Below are 16,276 nucleotides of genomic sequence, written 5' to 3'. Positions count from 1 at the left end.
CATCCCTGGATGTGTTTAAGGAGCGGGTAGATGAGGTACTTAAGGATATGGTTTAGTGGGTAGACAGGAACGGTTGGACATGATGATCTCAGAGGTCTTTTCCAACCGAGCGATTCTGTGATTCTGTGACCTTATTGGGACCTTTCAACACTTAAAGGGGGCCTATAAGAAAGACTGGGACAAACTTTTTAGCAGGGACTGTTGCGATAGGACAAGGGGTAATGGATTTAAACTAAAATAGGGTAGATTTAGCCTAGATATAAGGAAGGATTTTTTTACAATGAATTTTGTAAAACACTGGAATAGGCTGCCCAGAGATGTAGTAGAAGCCCTGTCCTTGGACAAATTCAAAGTCAGGTTGGATGGGGCTTTGAGCAACACGATGTAGCTAAAGATGTCTCTGCTCACTGCAGGGGGACTGGATGACCTCTGAAAGTCTCTTCCAACTCAAAACATTCTATGATTCCATGAAAACTGGTGGTAAGATGTGCCAGGTATTTAATGCTTGTGCTTCAGCATAGTGCAGCATATATGCTAGGGGAAGGTTTGAAGAGAAGTTTAAATTGGGTTATTTGCAGTGAAAGGCATTTTTAGAGAAGACAGCAAGGCCCATCCCCACCACTGTTGATAAGTTATGCTGAAGTAACAATATCTATACAGATGCTAGTGAATCTGCATCTCACACTAAAGGGTATTTACCTCCTGTGGGTCTGAAGATAACAGTTTCGATGAACAGAAACAACTTACTGTCGTTGAGGACCATGATCTAAAATCTGAGGTGACATTGGTCAAGTAGTTTACTGACGTACAGTGCTTAACACCAAACATTATGTCTACTTAGGACATAGTCTCTCTAATATATTCTAGAAAGAAAAGTTGGAATAGTCCAAAGAAAAGTAACTTTTAGGACGTGAAGGCAAACAGCTTTTCTCAGCATTATTGTCTCAAGAAAAATTCTCTCCAGCACCAATTTATCAGTGCACTACTGAGGCTGCATTCATCAGACGTTTATACAGAAATGGGAAGATGGAGCCTTGCTCAGTGTTACAGAAAAGCTACTGAATTGCCTCTGAAAAAGTGGACAACAGACTTATGGAGGTTAAAAAGAAAAATTGCCCTTCGTTTTGTGTTCATCCATTTTTCCCCTTCTATCTTAAAGAGGAAGCAGGGAATGAGTACACGTGGATTCAGAAGTGTCTAGCTCTCATAAATTCATGCCTGTCAAGTGGAAGATTGAATCCTTGTCTTTGCTTTGACACAAGCTCTCTACACGACTGTGGCCAAGTTAATTAACCTGTTCATGGTTCAACCGCTTCATTTGTAAACTGGGAGTAAGTATTTGGACCAAAACTCAAGCATGACTAGTGAATAAGCCAGTATTTCAAAATCATTAAGAAGAAGGTGGTGTGCAGAGGTTAGAAACCCTATCATGTCAGCATCATTCACTTCAGTTGTTCATGCTGTCCAGAATAAGTGGAAACAAACCCAAATGCTTTCCCACATACGAAAGGAAGAGAAAGACCAAGGATGCTGGTTTCACTAAATTAATGCCACTATCCATGCTGAAAGTACATAGTAAAACTGGTCACATGAAAACTATTCTTTTGCATTGTAGTTTCAGCCTCCTGCTTCTGTTCCACTGTGCTTTTCTCATTCAGGAGTTAATGGGATGGAAATAAGCCACTCGCATGCATCCAACACTGGGACTCCAGAACGACTCCCCAGCTTCTTCAGCAAAAGTTTTAATTCAGTTGCCAATTTTCACTTGTAAGAGAAGTTTGCTTTGAACACCTGCGTGACACCTGTTCTGAAACAGCATCCCTGCATGAGAAGACTACTACATGGCAAATTAAAAAAGAAGTGTTAATTGTCAGTCTAACAGTGAAGGAAAATAGTGCTCCAATCCTAAAAAAAGAGCACAAGTGAAATACTGACAAGCAGATAAAAAAACTGGAGTGCACTCTAGTTTTAGAGGCAGAATCCATTCTGGACATGCAAGCAGGGGAATCTTTTTTGTTTCTGTTGAGGATGCAGAACTGGTTTTCACTAATGTAAATAATCTTTGAAATCTGTCCCTGTCGTACTGGCTTTCCATTCTCACCAAGTAAACTAAAGGAACAGAGATGTTTCTCAGTCAAGAGTAAGATGCACAGTAATGAGATACCTAAAAAACCTATTTTTTTTTCCAGAGAAGGAACTTCTACAGCTTAAACATCTGGTACACTTGCTGCCCCTACCTTTGTAAAAATCTTCTGCATTATCCATATGAATGCAAAGATATGCAGATGGAAAAAGGGAAAAATTAAGAGTGCTTGTTTAGAAACACTGTCATTGGTCAGTGTAAAAAAATAACATTTTCTTAAGAATCTGTGTTTAATAGGATGTATGCAAATGCAAAGAAACTGTAATTTATGCAATTTAATCTTTCTGAACAGTGAAATCAACTGTCAGTAAATAGAATGCAAACTTAATGGACCACAGTCAGAAGGCACCCAGCAAAATACTCTCAAGCAAAAAGCTCTTCTTTTCTGATACTAATTGGCTTGAAAAAATTTCATCCATGTGGAAAAACACACGCAAAAGAGGACCACAGAACGTTGCCAAGACCTACTGGGCACCTGTGATTTCTACCAGAAGGCAATGTACCACAATTTAAGTTCTCACATATTCAGTAGACATAAAGTGAAGACTGTGTTATGTTCAATATTGTTTTTACAAGCAGCAATATATTGCATTTAGCATTTTCACAGCCTAAAAGACCAGTGATTGGCCCTGTTGTATGTATAGATTAGGTAGGCACACAGCAAATTGTTAAATGTGCTGTATTTTAACATAACTCCAGGCTACCAGCCTGAAGCCAAATCCTTAGTTGCATGGATTCTGCATTAGTTCACTCTGATAATTAGTCAATGGTAACACACTTCTGAAAGATGAAGCGTATTCCTACAGTATATCTATCAGGTAGCAAACTCTTTGCAATAAGGAAAAATGTGAAATAAGACTTATTCAAATATATTTTTTAATTCCTGGAGATTTAAGCAACTTGACATTCTTGCATAAGATTATGAGGCATTTTCTAGCAGAGGTGATGCAATTTTGAAATGAAGTTTACCTACGTTAAGGATTGTTGGCATACAAGGAACTCACGTTTACGTAGTGTTCTCAGAGCAAACAGATTATTTATGTTATGTATGCTGTACAAATATACTAGAGAATTTTGAAGTCAGAGTCAGAATTGTCTTTTATGATACAAACTGTCTAAAATTTAATCATTATCGTTGTATTGTGCAATTTGTAATGCTACAGAATGGTTATTTTAGAGCTGCTTTCTAATTCCTGCCTTCCATCTCTCTGCCTCCACTTGGCAAGTGGACTGGAGATGCATTTCAACAAAAGTAATGGACACTAGCACTGTCCTGCTTAACTTGAGCATATAAACCATATAAAAAAGCAATGAGATACAATCGTTTTTCTTTGCTTTTTTTAAAAATATTTCGTCAAAAGGCAAGTGTAGAAAGCCTGATTATATTGGCTTCTCTTTTAAAGTTGCTTATTCAATACCTAAGAGAAAGCAGAAGAAGGTGGGAGGATATTCTGACCTTGTATATATGTAACTGTCATGCTAATATCATCAACAGCAGGTAGTCATATAGAAGAAGCTTGAGACTATAATTATCTATATTATTAACACTAATAAGTGTTAGACAAGACTCTCGGACAGGCTGGCAAGAATCCTCAGAGCAGGAGCGTGGCAGCCAGTCGCTGTCAAGGACTGCTGGCTTGCCAGTTCCCCATGGTGTTGCCAGAGAAAAGAACGGCCACAGAGGCAGCGTAAGGCAGCGCGCTAGCAACCTGGGAGAGCTGCACTTCATGGGATGAAAGGATTCCCATCCTGTGTGTCTTCAACTCAAAAGAGACACACACACCAAAAAGCACACAAGCAAAAATGAAAAAGAAAATAAGAAAGAAAGAAACCCAGAGAAACTGCTATTATCAGCAAGCACCATAAGTCTTTGCTAGATGGAAAAACAGGGGTATCCCCTGAAATGGATTCTAGGACCTCCCCCATTCTGAAACCAACCCGGCTCTAGAACCATATGCTGACCTGGCACCCAGTCTAGAACTAGTAAGTGATCTTGAACAACCAAATCACCTAGAACCCAATCTAGATCCACCAAATTTGCATAGAGCATGCTCTAGAACCAGCAAGTAAGCTGGAAACCGATCTAGAATCAACAAGTTAGAACATTATCTAGCACCCCTGAGCGGACTAGAACCTCCTCCAGAACCAAGAAGCAGTCCTGATACAACAAATGAGCTAGACTTAGACCATGATCCTGAACCAACAAGACAGCTAAATCATTATGTCATTCCAGAACTACTGAGTGACCTGGAATGCAATCTAGAAACAAGTAAGCTACAACATGATCTAGAACCAGCTCCCTACCAAAATGTGCCAACTCCAGGATTCGTATCTCCTCTAGAAACTGCACAACCACCACCCTAGCTCTACAACCAACCACCGAAACCCAGCCTCTGGAACAGACCTGGATTCCAGAGTCCTGGCCAGTTGTATGAGGTTAAACAAGGCTAAGTGTCAGGTTCTGCACTTTGGTCACAACAACCCCATGTGACACTACAGGCCTGGGGATGAGCAGATGGAAAACTGCCAGGAAGAAAAGAAACAGGGGGTGGTGGTCAACAGCTGGTTGAATGTGAGCCAGCAGTGTGCCCAGGTGGCCAAGCAGGCCAATAGCATCCTGGCTTGTGTCAGAAACAGCGTAGCCAGCAGGACTAGAGAAGTGGTCGTTCCTCCAGACTTGGCACTGATGAGGCCGCACCTCGAATACTGCGTTTGGTTTTGGGCCCCTCACAAGAAGACAGACATTGAGGCGCTGGAGTGTGTCCAGAGAAGAGCAACAAAGCTGGTGAAGAGTCTAGAGGACAAATCTTACAAGGAGTGGCTGAGGGAACCAGGGTTGTTTAGCCTGGAGAAAAGGAGACTGAAGCGAGATGCTATTGCCCTCTACTACTATCTGAAAGGAGGCTGTAGTGAGGTGAGAGTTGGTCTCTTCTCCCAAATAACAAGTGACACAACAAGAGGAAATGGCCTCAAGTTGTGCTGGGGAGGTTTAGATTGGATATCAGGAAAAAATTCTACACTGAAAGGGTTGTCATGCACTGGAACAGGCTGCCTAGGGAAGTGGTGGAGTTACCACCCCTGGAGGCATTTAAAAGCTGGGTAGATGTGGCACGCAGGGACATGGCTTAGTGGTAGACTTGGCAGTGCCAGGTTTATGGTTGGATTAGATGATCTTAAAGGTCTTTTCCAACCTAAATGATTCTATGTAGTTGCAATTGTGATTTCCTATTCCTGATTAACATCTTCACCAGTGACCTGGAGTATGCAAAAGAGCATGTTCTCCTCACGTTTGCAGATGACACCAAACCAGGAGCCAAGGCTGCCATTCAGAGGGGCCTATACAAACAAGGTAGAGGAATGGGCCAGCAGGATTCTCATGAGATTTAATAAGGGTAAAAAAGTCCTGTACTTGGGAAGGAGAAACCCTTGGAAACAATGCAGGCTGGGACAGACTGGCTGGGGAACAGCTCTGCAGAAAAGGACCTGGGGACCCTGGTGCAGCAGCGAGCTGAACGTGAGCCAGGGCTGTATTGTGGCAGAGAAGGTGAACAACAGCAACCTGGGCTTTACTGAAAGGAGCAGAACCAGTGTACTAAGGGAAATGATTATCTCCTTTACTTAGCCTTTATTAGACCACATCTAGAACACTGTTCTGCACCCTGGAATTCAACAGCTGGAATTCTATATCTGAAAAGTACAGAAGTAAAGAATTTATCTGTTTTAATGACAACATCAATTTTATTTTTAGGATACAGAGATAACTGCAAAATATGATGTTCCATTTATAGGGTTTCACTATGCTTGTGTAAGGTACTCTCTCCCCTTGGTCCCACAGTTTTGTTTGGAGTTAATCTTCCATACACTGATAGAATAATCTGAGAGATTTAATAAGGTAATAGGCAGAAGAATTATTACAGTGCTCGACTGAATAATAGGTTTTGGACTTGGTTAAGTCAAAGGATACATAGAGAAAGCACATTCTTCAAATTGTTCAGCATCCAAATAGAACTTGAATCTTGTCACAGACTGAAAACTGGCACGCAAGGCTCCCCTGCTCAAACTCAAGCAGTAAAAACACCAAAAGGATGTATTTTGTTGGCATCCAGAAACTGTACACCTTCCTTCGACAAGTGGAATGGTGATTACTACAGAATAACTGTCTCTGATGTACTTAAAAGAACAGGAAGTGGTATAGAGGTCATTTCTAAGCACTATTACTTCATGTCAGAAAACTGTAGAGAACTCAACGGTATTTTTCACTGCAACAGCATTATACTGCATAAATAGGGAATTTGGTGTGGTATCACAGTAATCTCTATCGTAAGACCAAAGTACCTGGGTTAAAAAAAAAGGCTATCAAGTCAAGAAGTCTGTTTTGTGAAAAGGAAGAAGACTAGGCCACGAAGTGCACAATTTCCCACTATACTTGAATTCTTTGGGTAGAACGTTCATGTTCCATATTTACTTTAAAAGGAGCACTACAGTTATTATACTGTTAGTTACTCTAACTTCTAGAAGGGCAAGCTCCTTTCCTAGGAACACAGGTCAGTTGGTGGAAAACTTAGATATCAGTACTAACAATGGAATTTTACTGAAAGATTTATTTTTTGCTTTGAACACTTTCTGTTGCCTACTTTGCAAAGAGAAATGTAAATATTCCTGCTAAGTGATAATTCTTAGCCCACATTCCTTAGCCCAAAGCCCTTTTCTTGTTTGCTTCTTCAGAAATAAAAACTCCTTCCCAAACACTTTTGCTTATGAAGATGCACACACTACAAACAACTTTAACCTGATCCACAATGCTGTACTTAAAAGCACAACAAAACACACTTCCTTTATATTTGACACAGACTGTCGTAAAGTCGGTTGTATGTCTTTTTAAAATATTGTGTGATACAATATCCTTTAATCCTTTGCATTATGTAATTCTGTGGTTTAAAGTCTACACACAAGAGAATCAAAGATAGCGCCAAACAAGTAATTTGGATAATACACTACTCTGTATTTTATAAAGATATGTTTCAGTAGAATGGAGTATTACTGGAGCAATAGACTGCGTGCTTCTCCTGATCTCTATCATCCCTACGTTCTTGTAGAAGCAAAACAATTTAGAACCATGAATTGATTAGTGAAAGTAATAGTACAGCTACAGTACTCTCTCCTCCCAGAGGGAAAGCTTTTTTCCATTTTAAAGGGGAAAAATTAAAAATACAAAACCAAGACTGACTGAGACTTGCAGCTCATTAAAGCTGGGGTGATTTCCACTATACAGAATTCTATTGATCTCCATAGTCCACAGTAGACAAAAAAGTGTGGTCAGGGAGGGGATGATGGATGCCTCTGCCAATAGCACTGAACAAACCTGTTAGCTAATTGCTACCAAAGACAATTATCCCCGCATTGTTTCATAATGGAAACACATTACAAAACTCTAATATACACACAGGGAAATTTGATGATTTGACTGCGGAGCCATGTGCATTGAATTTCATTGCCAAAGGCCAGCCAGGTCGCTGCTGTGAGGGAGAAGGAAGTGTCAGAATAGAAGCCAGAGGATCTCACAGCTCCTTCCCTAAGAGCAGTTTAGCAACTCCCCAGCATCGTAACAGCACTGCAATTCCCTAGCCACACCCACACCATATAACAGACAACATAAAGCACGGATCTTTTAATGAAAATTAAAATGTACTCTGAAGGACAGTGTATTTTTACTTAGTGCAACTAAAAGCCAATGCTAAAACTGTTTTTTAATTGTTTTGATCACCATGAAAGCTTTTTTTCATCATTCCACACTTGGATGACAAGTCAGCCTCCTGACAGCCATATAATAAACAGTGATTTTAAAGTGTTTCATATGCCAAAATCCCCCCTCCCCAAAATAAAGTGTTCAAATTCACTTTTGAAAAAAAATTATCAAAATAGATCACATCAAAACTGTCACTGACTGAAGCAGCTATGAAATCTAAAAATGCTCCCACATAAGGATTTATTCCATTAAAACAAGTTACAATGGAACACAAAAACACAGAACTCTATCAACAATTTGCCCCCTATTCCTAGAAACTACATTCCTGGAATGCCTCTGTCTAAACTGGACTCTAAATAAGCTCCTACTCCTTCCTGGCACACTCATACAAGACATCTAACGTGAGCAACGCAGCTGTGCCAATTCTGACGTGCAGTACATTTCAAAACTACATTCTGTTTCACTGTGCAGCATAAGATGATGCAAAACAAAAAAGAAAAACGTACTGGAGATATGCCATCATTACAAAGATAAATTAATAGCCAGAAAATTTATGATGAATCTATTAACTTCATAATTCACAAGTCAATGAATTCTGCTTTACTGCGCTTGATACTGCTCTACATCCACCAGTCTACCTGCTTCAGCTTGCGCTGACTACTATTTTGACAGGACCTGGATAGCAGTAGGTCCAAAGCAATCAGAAGGTTGACTTTGACAAATGGCGGTGCTGCGGCGAAGTTGAAAATAACACACATCCACTTTAATCTCTTTCTTGATTAAATCGAAACCATACCATTCTGACATCATGTGATTTGCTCATGAAGCATCACTGCAGGTTACTTTAGAGGCTACATCTATTGAAATGATATTGAATTTTTAGGGGAAGTACTTAATTCATTCAAACGAAACCTTCAGAAGGTAACTGGGCCACCAGTCACTGATAACTGTTCAGATTCAAAGAAAACCAAAGGAAAAATCCCTGACAAAACCCACCATATGCTACCGCATGATATTTTAGTAGGTATTATCTTTTGCTTTCAAAAAGAGAAGATTATACACATAAAACATATTCTGATGCTTTTCACCTATTCTGCCACAGTCAAGCTCCAAAGGTAAACATTACACTAGGTAATAAAAATGCAGAAGATGAAATTGTCTTTTTTACATGAGACTAGGCAAATATTTATGGGGCAGTTGACAAACTCCTGCCTAGTAAAAGAGCCAGCACTGAGAGCAATTACCCTGATATTCATGACTCACTTTGAATATCACATTGAATATTACTCATAAATCTTTTACGAGTACATCCCCAGAGCTCACTTAACAGCCGGTTTTAATCATGCAGTTGACACAGAGAAAATAACAAAATGTATTTTTTCAGTGGCAAATTAATTTAGGCTTGAACCTCCTCCTGTAGCTCTATTCTTTTCTTTTCTTTCATTTCTTTTTTTTTCATTTTCTTGTACTGAGATCAGTTAAATGCACTTTTGCATTTAACAGCAATATTTCTCCAACGTTGCAAAATTAAAAAGTGGCTTAGGTTTATTTTTAAGACCTACTCTTAGCAATTACTGACTTTTAAAATACACAGCTCTAAACATTTAAGTGTAGAGTGAGCCCCACACCCTTTATTTCACTGAAAGAACTGATATTCTGAAAATCTAAGAGGGAAAAAGAAAGCATTCATTTAGCCTGTATTAAATTGTGGGTGGTCTTTTTATATACATTTTAACTGTCATTAGCTGTTGAAGATACCAGCCTTAAAATGTTACCCTCATTAGCTCACTTGCAATGTTGCATTGCTTATTTTTACATCACAGCCAGAAGAAAAGTTGAAACAAAAATATCCTAAAATTAAAAACAAAACAAAACAAAACGAAAGAAAACAATGAAGATACTTACGGACGGCTTGTTCTTTTTCTTGTAGAAATCTTTCTAACACAATACGAGCCATCAATGATGGGGCAAAGTCCACCTTAACAAAAAATATAAGGGAATTTCATGAGCATAATGCATTTAGATGCACATTTGTCAGCACTGCAATCTAGAGATTAAAAATAAAGAGCAGAAATAGATGAAACGGTATCTTTTCCCAATTATTAAGCTCAGCTATTTGGAACAAATCTGTAACAGCAGTCCACAGTACCCAGTGAGAAACCAAATAAAGTAGACAACATATTACTGGTTATTATCTTTGTACATTTTGCATTTGAACCACCCTTTGTAAAAGGTGACAGTAAAATCCCTTATGCAAGGGATTTCCTTTCACCAAGGAAAAGACGTGGTGAACCTTTGCTGTGAATACTCACTATATGTGGCACCTGTCAAGTGATACCACATATTCTTAACACCAACATCTCCAGCAGATGTGTTGGACTTGGTAAAAATTTCTTTATGTTTTCCTTTTTAACAAAGCTAGTCCTCCATTTCGATAGTATTCTTATGTATGGAAAATGTACGGTGTAGTTCCACCTGAAATTACAATAGCTTTACAGATACCATTATAGTACTCCCTTAGTGAATGAGAATTTTAACTAGGAGACAGTAAACCTTGCTCACACACTGTCACGGTGAATTTTTCTTGACATGTTTTCAAGTTCAATATTAATACAAAAATTTTATCTTGATTTAGTAACTAGACAAAAAAAGGGGGCTTCATTTGTGCGCACATATTTTTTCCAAATATGTATGTACTTGGATGCCCTTAAATTCCCCAAGTAGAGCGAAATGCTTTCCACGGAACTGCTTATTTCCAGTAACCCACATCAGAGCTGACACTTGAAAAATGGTGAAATTACTGAAGGTAGTCCAGCCTGAATAAGGACTACCTTATTAGTTCAGGTACTTGCATCTCCCTAATTTTCATATTAATCATGTGTCCATCTTTCTTTGAAATAGGGCCATCATGCTTCACGTCAGAATTTAGCATGTAAGTAAAATTCATAGCGCTTCAAATCTCACTTGAAAATATTTGTATGAAGAGAACAGTGACTAATTTTATTATTCCTATCTAACAAAAATAAGATTTATTTTAGTCCTTTTGCACTACATATACATATGAAGAAGTTGGCAAATAAAATGGAAATAAATTAAAAGTAGATTCCCAAACCCTCAAAAAATCACCCGCAAAAGATAGTAATAGGGAGTTTTTCCTATTTAACAGAGCTGCTACACACTGTAATGCACCTATGTTATATATTTCTCATCAATTTTTACAGTTTCCACTGATTAAATATATATTGACTCATAAAGTATTACCATTACATCAATTGTCAGCAGATGCAAGAGTATGTCATTTAAATATTAACTATCATATAAAAATGGCAGCTTGATTGTTTGGAAGCAGTAATCTGGTGCTGGTTATTGCCACATTTCCCTAATGCATTAGGCAGCAGTCACAGAATGCATTGCCTTTCTTCTATACCTGCTACTATGAAATCAGAAGCAGGTAAGTTCTTTCTATATCTTCCCTTTCTTTTAGATTCAATTTTTATATATTTCCGAACTGTAGATATCTTTGATCTGAATTGCAAAAATGCATCAGTATAATATAAACAAAGATATGATCACTAGAGTCAGAAATTATATGCATCACCTCTAAATCAATGGGAAAAAATATACAAAGAACCAGAAACAGATACATTACTTTGTGCTTGAAATATTTTTATGACAATCCCCATGTAATATGGGTGTGATATATCACAAATTGGGTTGTTTATCTAAATTCTTAATAAGATTGTACTTATTTATGTAAAGTCCATTGCATTCTCCGTACTTCAAGATGTGTCTTTTCCAAAAATGCTAAGACGTTGCACATTTCCACTAATACGAAATAAATCCTTTACTCTATGCAATCTGTATGATCAGGATATGTGGACACTTCACAGACCATTAAAACCTTCTAGTAATTGATAGGTAATCACTCATTTGCTGGCTGTACCAATATATATGAGAGACAAACCATTCTTTCTTAGTAATGTAACATATGGAACTTGCTGCTACCGCAACACTTAATGCTCATAGTGCCATATCATTTTTAATGCAAACACTCATTTTCTGCCTCCTTCTTACATTTTCTATTAAAATGCAACTCAAAACAGCATACATCTCATTCTATCCCTCTGAGAGTTGCATAAGCAGTTCCAAGGAGTATCAGCTATTGTATTGTTATTATTATTGTAAATAAATATTTTAGAATTTAAGGGGTAGATATTTCATCGTTGTTTTTTTTTTCCAAGAGGATCACTGCCACTCTTTCAAACTTTTTACATCTTCTTTAAGGTAGTGCTTTAGGTAGCAGTTTTTAATGCAAATAACACCTTGCATCCCAAGGCAGATTCATATCCTAGTTAATAAACAGCATCAATAAATTTGTCAAGACTTTAATGGCAACCGTACCGAACTTTTCATATGCCAGCTTTTCTAGGAAACGGCTACACTGAGGAATTTATTCTGCTTAATTGCTTTATATTAAGCAGTTTTCATTAGCCGTCCTCTAATCTGTGTGAGCAGAAATAAACGGAGTCAGGAAAATGAACTGGTTTAACCCTTTGCATTATAAACAAAAAAAAATCTTAGATGGGTTCTGTTACTAAAACCAAGGAATCAAATATAAGTAAAACTGATGCAACTCCATTTATTCAATGTGGGAATTTTCAGTAAGTTTGTGCATTAAAGACCTATGGTCTGTCTGAAACTTCCAGCACAACACAAATTCAGAGTTTTTCCCTACACATTCGCCTTGAAGTTAAAAGACTAATTACATTAACTGATTTATTAATAAATGGGGCTTTTTGTCTAATTATTGTAAGTACTAACAGACTGGGGAACCATTTTAAATGTCTAATGTGCCTTGAAACCATTTTTTTAAGGTTAATTACATTTCTCACTGAAGTCACTACAGATATGCCCCTTAGGTTTTACACCGCAAGATTAAAGAACAAAGTAAAGATGATTACCTCATTGGCCAGCTCCAGTAGTACAGGGGCAGCTGCATTTTTCATCACCCCTTTCAGGTATCTAGACAAGACAAAGACACGTAATGCTACAGTGGCAAGAAAAGGCCAGTTTATACATATCAGTATCCCTTGTGAAGCTCTTTCATTTGGGGGAAAATACCCCTATACAGAGTATTTAATGGGAAATCTTTACAGAATTAAGTATTTTAAACAATCACTAACTCTCCAGGGTTGTCTCCTATTCATCTGCAAGGATGATCTTACATCATACACTAGTAAAAAATACAAGAAATCAAGAAATTTAAAAAAAATGGCTTAATGACATGCAAATAAATTCTATCTATACTACCTAAAGATGCATCACAGACAAACCTCTGTTATTCACAGTAAAGATTTTGGGTTCCACATGACCTTCAACTTTGATGGGACACTGTGTATCTTATTCAGCTCACTACTATGCACAAAAACACAAGTTCTCAAATTTAATCCAGATTCTACCAACTGGGCAGTAGTTGAAATAGTAAAGGCTTACTTTAGTGAAATCAGAGTCTACCAACCAAATTAATATTCTAAAGAGAAACTAAAAGAAGAAATATTTAGGATCCAATAAAGGCTGATAGAAAATCATTATCCTATCAATGGCAAAGGCTAACCTTTCTGGTCCAGGATATTAGACCAATATGAGCACGCAGTGATGTTTCCGACCATCGCATCACACAATATCGCCTTCCTCACCTCTGTTACTTTCAGTGCTTGATGTTTACATTTCAATAATGCCTAAAACTAGTTCTAAGGAGTTGATGGGAAGAAGCTATATTATTGGAAACCACTCTGTCGTTTGCAGCCATGTGGAAAAGAACAATAGTTACCAACATTTGAACCTGCTCGTTTATCCTATCTGGATTTGTATAGCGCACCATTACTGACATCATTAGAAGGCCACAGCCTGTCCAACTCTACCACTATCTATCCATCAGAAGCCACTGTTCTGCTCATTAGTTACTGACATGAAAAATTCCGTATCATTTTACCTTTCCGTGGAATGAGTGTAACACCTTTACGTAAACCTCTTCACAGAGGGTAAGAGGGCTTTTTGTTTGCAAGTTATTCTGAGGCTTAATGAATAAAGGAAATGGTAAAAGCTTTTTGCTGTAACCTATTTCAATTTTTCATAAAAAAACCCCACAAAACAAGATGCCTCACATACAGTTAAACACTGAAAATTCATAACAAAGGAAAAAAGAAACATCATAAACAAAATACCTAACCAGGAATATTTACTTGAGATTCATGTTCCAAAACATGCACGTGGCTGACCGAGAAGCAAAGCTACAGCTGACAATGGAGTAATTTTCTGTCAGACATTTCCAGTGCTACTGGCAATTCCATTATAAACTGACAGGTCTCACATGTTGATGGCAATCCTGTTCTGAAAAGCTTGCTGATTCTTCTCGTAACCTGCCTTCATGTTTGCCTAAATTTAAGACTAGTAAGTCTCAGCAGAGCAGCAGAAACTACTTCACGCAACTGTACTTCTATTTGCTCCCAACAGGGACCACTGGAAATTACTACCTTCAAAAATCGGTACTTGCTGACCTAGGAAAGCAGGAGGAGCACAATTATTTGCTTGTATGTTGGTAAAATAGGAAGGAGCATACCACACTGATATTACAGACTGCGGGTTACGTGGTAAGATGGGTGCTATGAAAGAGTAGAGAAGAAGACATGTTTGTCATGTTTATGCTTGAAGCATTTCAAACTGGCCTCTGACTCAAGTAGTCTGCCCCTGTAGCTTACAAAACAGAATACACAATAAATCTTCTAAAACAGGATTGCGATGAGTTTTCTAACTATTAACTGGAACATCTCTGATTTTAAAACGTGCATTTTATTCGGCCATGTTAATACATTTGCAATATGAAATACCCAGAAACAGCATAAAGTATGATCTTCCCTACCACCATCACACAGATTCATACATAATGCATTAGTCATGTACGACTACCATACTTCAGACAGTACAGAAGAGGACAGGAGACCAAATTCTCCTACTTGATGTGAGCCAAACTTAATCATACCTTCAACCTTACTGATACCAATACAACCGCTGCTTTGCATAAAGCAAAATTTTGTCCCATGTGTCAAGTTTAAGTCATTGGAACTAGTAACACAATCATCATAAAAGTGATTTAAAAGATTTCCATGTCTTCTAAAAGAGGGTTATTTACACAGCGGTTACAATTAACACAGGGCACTTCACTGAAACTGTGCTAGTGAAAGTAATTAAAACTAGTATTGTATACACATGGCTATCAACGCAACAAAATTTTAAGCCAATGTTCCTCCTAAAGAAGAATCAACAGTAGGAAAAGTGCAGTGTGATCCAGCACAAGTTTTTACAGAACAGTTCAACTACTAAAAAAACAAAAACGAAAATCAAATGCCTAAGGCGGCACAATTCCCACTAGACTTCCTAAACCAGTGTCTGATCTAATCTGGCTGTGCTTAGGTTTAAATATGTGACTCTGCGGAAGCACAGTTAATTGTTTACAAATGAAGGCTTTTTGTTTACTTTCCTGATTCATACCAATTAATATTAAGTATCAGACATCTATAATCACAAGTATGAATTCACTTGCCATGCAAGCTCCTCAGATATGTCAGTCTACAAAGTAATATTTTAATTGGGTATCTTTACCAGTTACCAGTATGCCCCAATTATGTCATTTCAATATTTTTAGTAAAGCCTATAGAAATAACAGACAAACTATAACGTGTAGCAAATACAGTTTATTAGCTTAAGATGCAAACAATTGTAAAATACTGTAGAATGACAGAAAGGTTTTCATCCTCCCTTAACAGCTATTTCTGACACTTCTGTTGATAAAACAGGACTGATCTAAAAATCAGTGATTTAACTGGCAATACATGAATTTAATATGTAACTTCTTGTAACACAACACAAATGTTGTTTTAAAAGTACAGTCAGCTGTAACAGAACAAGCTCCCTTGCAGCAAGGAAGTTAACAGCAATACTAGTCTTGACAGAGAAATCCTGTTGTTACAAACTATAGGCAACAGATAAGAAATGCTACCATATACATGTAAAAAATGTTTGCTTATGCTGCTTTAGAGCCAAGGAAGTAAACCCTTTCTTAATTAGACTGACCAAAAGCTGAAAGATTTCTGCATTTTCACTAGAAAACCGTTTTAGGTGAACCATTCTGCATTCCTTATCCCAAACTTTAAATTTGTTTTTACAGAAAATTAGCTTCATAAGCTAATTTACTCATAACTGTGGTAACAATTAGTAGTTATGATGACACTCTTAAGCAGGGGGAGGTCATACCTTTGGTAGTAAGCTTCAGTAGCTTCAGCAGTGTGATGCTTGGCATGTGTTCTTTTGATTTGTTTCTAGAAAGATGA

At 37.7% G+C, this 16,276-nt stretch overlaps 1 protein-coding gene across 1 annotated transcript in view; it reads right to left on the bottom strand.

Moving 5' to 3' along the window:
• The window catches only part of LOC104536482 (chromosome unknown open reading frame, human C15orf41), a 102,440-nt gene extending 86,180 nt beyond the window's left edge, over positions 1–16,260 (bottom strand). The window contains exons 1-3 of the mRNA XM_010179099.1: positions 16,200–16,260; positions 12,851–12,911; positions 9,795–9,867 (exon numbers count right to left, since the gene is read on the bottom strand). Of these exons, the coding sequence (XP_010177401.1) occupies positions 9,795–9,867; positions 12,851–12,895 (118 nt within the window). The 5' untranslated portion in view covers positions 12,896–12,911; positions 16,200–16,260. The remainder of the gene's footprint in view (positions 1–9,794; positions 9,868–12,850; positions 12,912–16,199) is intronic.
• Between the last annotated feature and the right edge of the window lie 16 nt (positions 16,261–16,276).

The sequence above is a fragment of the Mesitornis unicolor genome, unplaced genomic scaffold (genome assembly GCF_000695765.1).
Source record: "Mesitornis unicolor isolate BGI_N332 unplaced genomic scaffold, ASM69576v1 scaffold11672, whole genome shotgun sequence".
NCBI classification, from domain to species: domain Eukaryota; kingdom Metazoa; phylum Chordata; class Aves; order Mesitornithiformes; family Mesitornithidae; genus Mesitornis; species Mesitornis unicolor.
This window is presented reverse-complemented; position numbering and strand designations above follow the sequence as displayed.